Source organism: Physcomitrium patens, chromosome 19 (genome assembly GCF_059467195.1).
Source record: "Physcomitrium patens ecotype Gransden chromosome 19, ASM5946719v1, whole genome shotgun sequence".
NCBI classification, from domain to species: Eukaryota; Viridiplantae; Streptophyta; class Bryopsida; order Funariales; family Funariaceae; genus Physcomitrium; species Physcomitrium patens.
The window spans coordinates 11,674,912-11,679,870 of record NC_143428.1 but is presented as its reverse complement, the minus strand read 5'-3'; the positions used below and the strand labels follow the sequence as shown (position 1 = coordinate 11,679,870).

General features: G+C 41.6%; 1 protein-coding gene across 1 annotated transcript; it reads right to left on the bottom strand.

The window, feature by feature from the left end:
* Positions 1–2,821, bottom strand: LOC112295984 (protein THYLAKOID FORMATION1, chloroplastic). Its single transcript, XM_024548047.3, has 5 exons — positions 2,456–2,821; positions 1,952–2,219; positions 1,546–1,762; positions 844–959; positions 1–615 (listed from the first exon to the last, which is right to left on the bottom strand). The coding sequence occupies exons 1-5, from the start codon at positions 2,676–2,678 to the stop codon at positions 522–524; spliced, it is 918 nt and encodes a 305-aa protein (XP_024403815.1). The 5' UTR covers positions 2,679–2,821; the 3' UTR covers positions 1–521.
* Positions 2,822–4,959: the final 2,138 nt, after the last annotated feature.

The window sequence follows — 4,959 nt, the reverse complement described above, 5'->3', positions numbered from 1 at the left end:
TTGCTCATAAACTTCCAGTTAATGTATTAAAACACATTCCTTGCATAATAAGAACTACGTTAGTGTGTGCCATCTTTGGGATCACTGAAAAATAAAATTCAGTGGCAAAGGAGCACACATTTGTTTCAGGTGGTAACCGATGTCAGCCATATTACAATGAGAAGTTACACCAGCTCATGCCATAAGGTACAGGATCCTACTTGCGTGCTATTAGAAATTTTACCATGCCCTACTACTCCAGCATCTGTTTGGAAACACATGGAGAGCTTCACACACCTGGAAAGTGACTAGATCACTAAGTCATAGCACGGCATTTCCGTGATCACTAACCTACTACGGAAATCATGTCAGACATGAAACATCAACCCTGAATATGCTTGCTCTCGCGCTTTCTCAAAATACTGCCCCAACAAAGATTCAGAGCAGATAGGTCTCTAGAATACTCGTTCCAACTGGAAGAATGATAGTGTCAAAAGGATGGGCTGTGAACAAACAAGAAACTTCGACTAATCAAACTGTCCTTACTCGGGCTTGGAGCCCTCTGTCTTTGCAACAGACTCGGCTGATGACTTATTTGCTGCAGCCGCATCTCGCTCTGCTTTCTTTTTCTTCTCCCTGGTGTAAGAATAACAATAACAACATCAGAAATTGCACATGAGACGTGTACTCTCAAACTACAGTCAAAATTCGTGCTTTACAGGTGTTTTATAGACATGACGGCCCAAATTCCGAGATCGTTAGGAGCACTGCTAGCACTCTCACTATCCAATTCTGGCAAAGTATCCATTGATTTCATTTCCAAACGCAATTCACAGGAGAAGAATGCAACGTCGGATTACCCACCTGTCAACGTATTCCTTGATCAGCTCTTTCCCTTGAGCCAGTTTAGACAACAGGTTCCTGTACACGTCTAAGTCCCGATCCACGCTCCTCTTGCTCACATTCAGGGCCTTAGACAGCTGAATCCAAACACCCGTTGTTGACATCGGTGAGTCCAAACATTACGACCATTAAAAGCTATACCTGAAAAAATCTTGCTCGCAGAGGAAGTGCCCTCGGATCCCCCATGTGTAATTGATACAGTCAAGCCACTGCGATGCAATAGGGAGTCCTAATGTCGTCCATTTCAATATTACGGAATGGTGGAGAGGATGTACTGGTAAATACGCGTAAATCTAACACGGTTTTTTACCAACCTACTCATGCTTCGTTTGTAAATAGAACTTAATTAGGTCTAATTGTTTTTTCTTTTCTTTTCTTTTTTTCTTTTTCAAAAACTGAACTTATACTAACTGTGGTGTTCATGATTCATTCTAGCAATTCTAATACGGATCCTAACAGTTGTAAAAGAGAGGTGAGGCATGTATTATAATGAGGCTAAAGATGAACTTCTCATGTTAGTTAACGCGAGGGTTGGCATAAATCGGCAAGGTATTGCACGTTGGCATGAAGTGAAAGGTCAGACCCTATGTAGAGAAACTATACTAAAACCATGATTTCGTACAAGCATGTTGATCTAAGAAGCAAAGGCTAGTGAGAACTTACCGTTTCCAACACAGCTGGGTCGGAGGCCTTGGCGCATTCAAGAAGTCTGAACAAGCCGATTGCAAAGAATCGACTGTAGTGAAATTTCTCTTTTCCTGCGGCCCGCTCCGCGATGTCCTTAAGAGCAGCCTCCACCTCACCATCCTTACCTGCAAAGTCGGCAATACCACTTCCACTTTGAGCTGCGGCCCACTCCTCGAGCTTCTTAGAGTCTTTCCTGCAACTCTCAAAAGTGCAAAACCCAGTCAGAAAGTGACTCAAGAACTTCGACATCACTGCACGTGTCAAACTCAGACTCCCAACGAATCAGCCACCGTCTGTGCGAAGACGATGCATGACCAAAACTCATGATAAAGGAAGGACGCATGAACAGTTGAAACGCAACAAGAACGAGGCGGAAACGAACCTGTACTGCTCGGGATCCTCGTTCAATGCGGAAATGTAAGCCTTAAAGATTGCATCACGATCTTCATCGTTTGGATACCCGTCCATGAGTTGATCGTACACAGTCACAAATCCTAGAGCAAAGATGGGATCATAGACATAGGTCGAATTGTATCGCATCAAATGCTGTTGCACCAAGAGCTCCTGAATTACGTTGCTGTAAATGCTAGGGATAGGCTTCCTGTATGATTTGATAAACGATAGCTTCGTATCGGCCACTGTAGGTACATCTGCTCTGACCATAGCAGCCCCCCCAGATTTTCATCAACATCTACCCCACATGCCACCATCATCCACCACTCCGCCAAAATCCAATCCAGTGCCAAAATTCACTATGTCCAAAAACACCCTTAATCCCAACTTCACATCAATACACAAATGGAGCACTTCCAATCCAGCTACAAAACCCCTTTACTCAAATTCCCAACTGAAGAATCTCAACCAATCCTACCCTATCGACTCATACCAGTAGTTGACGAAGCAGCAGCAGCAGCGCACGCCACAACACCACGTCTCTTGGTAACGGCAGTAACTCCAACCTGACCACCGCACCGCAGATGCTCAACAGGGCAGCAACCCATCTGCCATACGCTGCTCCGCAGCGTTCTGGTCCTCTCCATTGCTCGGATCGCTGCAACAGCGCCCTTAACGCAGCACGGAGCCACAGGTGAGCTCGAAAGCGCCGCCATAGCCACCAAAAGCTCCAAAACCGAATTCAAAACTCAAGCTCAAAGTCGTAAATCACTGGTTGTCCGCAACACTACTCCACAATCACGAGAGAGAGAGGAAGAGTGACGCAATGCAAGAGAGATCTGTCGCGGCAGCGGAGCAAGCGACGGATGGCCAACTGACATGCGCTGCGACGATAGCCTTATCCGGAGGAGCCCAGGCTCCGCCATGGCCATGTGCGGGCCGGGCCGCAAATGACAGGCGTCGACGTGTTGCTGTCTCGCGCCCGGACCAGCCAATGAGGCTTCGAAGCCTCCTCACTTGTTTGTCCATAGCAAAGATGGCATTTGTCCCTTACTTCTTTCATTGGGTGTGCGATGATCTTTATAGAATGAAACATAGTAATTTTTGAAAAATGTTAAATTATTATTACTATTTATGTATTATGTTGAAAAAATAGGATTTCTTTAAATACTAGCTGATTATAAATATCTCTAATAATCCAATTCCAAATATATGTGTGCAATTTTATCTAACAATGTGTTCAACAAAAATCATAAAAAAACTAATTTTTACATGATTTTTTAAATTATTTTATGAATATTTAGTATAATACAAAACTATAATATAATTTTTTAGTACATATAGTGACAAACAAAACCGAGTACAAAATCTGAACACTCATAGTTCATTGATCCTTGCAACTGACACATAAGTCAATTGATAGAATTACTTTTGTATTGTGTGTATTCATCCAGTCCTCTACATGGATGAAAAATCTCATTATCATTTGAGGTAGGGTTTATGAGAAAAGTGTTGTAGAAGCACACAGACGTGCGTACTCAGTTTTGGTTGCTTCTTCTTGCTGAATTTCGAAATTTCAATGTACACTCCTTGTTGCAAGATTTGAGGGCATTTTTTGTTTGTTGTGTTGCTCTTGTTGTGTACTATCTATAGTGAAAGTTGATTTGTCAATTGTATCTCTATGCCTCGGTTGTGTGGATCATTGAAGCACCAAGCATTGGTGCAGCTTAGGAGTGGTGTTTCTACAAGAAAAGTTGTAGACTCACTTGGAATGAGTCAGTCTTCAGTAGCTCATCTGAGGAGGGAGATTAGTGGTAAAATAGAAAAGCAAAGAGGAGGACGTCCAAAGGTTTTAGGAGAGCAAGAGAAGCGACTTGGTGTGCACCTTGTCACTACTGGTTGTCTCAAAACGGCAAGTGCAGCTGCAAAACAAGTTCGAGAAAAAACAGGTAAACACTTCTAAGACATCACCTTGAGGCGTGGTTTGAGAGAAGCTGGTTTGGGTGCTTGTGTGCAACAAAAGAAGCCTCTACTTGCCAAAAGACATGTTCTTGCAAGGTTGAGTTTTGCTCATAAATACAAAAATTGGACCGTTGATGATTGGAGACGGGTTATTTTCAGTGATGAGACAAAGATTAACCTAATCAACTCAGATGGTAGGTCTTGGTGTTGGTTGAGAGAAGGAGAACGACTTGGACCTAAACATGTTAGTCAAACTGTCAAACATGGTGGTGGTTCAATTATGATATGGGGTTGTATGACTGCTTTTGGGCTGGATGCTTGGTATCAAATTGAAGGTAGAATGGAGCAACACTTGTACAAAAAAATTTTAAAAACCTACTTGCAAAGTACCACACAGAATTACAACTTAGATCCTACTAAGGTGGTTTTTCAACATGATAATGATCCCAAACATACAACAAAAAGTGTTCAGTTTTGGCTCTCTTCACAGCCATTTCAGCTCCTTCGATGGCCAGTTCTATCTCCAGATTTGAATCCAATGGAACATTTTTGGGCCCTTCTCAAACAGCGTTTAAACCAAGTCACTCCAAGGCCAAGAAGTGTTCAAGAATTGTGGGAGAATTTTTGTAGTATTTACCCTAGTTTTGATGCAAAAGATTGTGAGAAACTATACAAAAGTATGCCAAGAAGGATTTCAGCTGTTTTGGAAGCAAAAGGTTATTGGACTAAATATTGAAGTTTGAAGATTTTCTTTGAATAATACTGAGTACAAGACATAGTTGTTGATTTGACTTTGTAGAAGGATGTTTAGTTATCAATTTGATGTGCAACTTTGTACATGTGTACAAGACTGTGTGTATTATTCCATGTAACTTTCAGATTTATAAAGCAATCATTGAAATTTCTGTAATTGCTCTTGAAAGTTGGTACTTCAGATTTTGTACTCGGTTTTGTTTGTCACTATAGGTAAATAAATATTCAATCTTTAGTAAAAATACACAATCTTCTAACTAAAGTTTAAATTATTGTTCTATT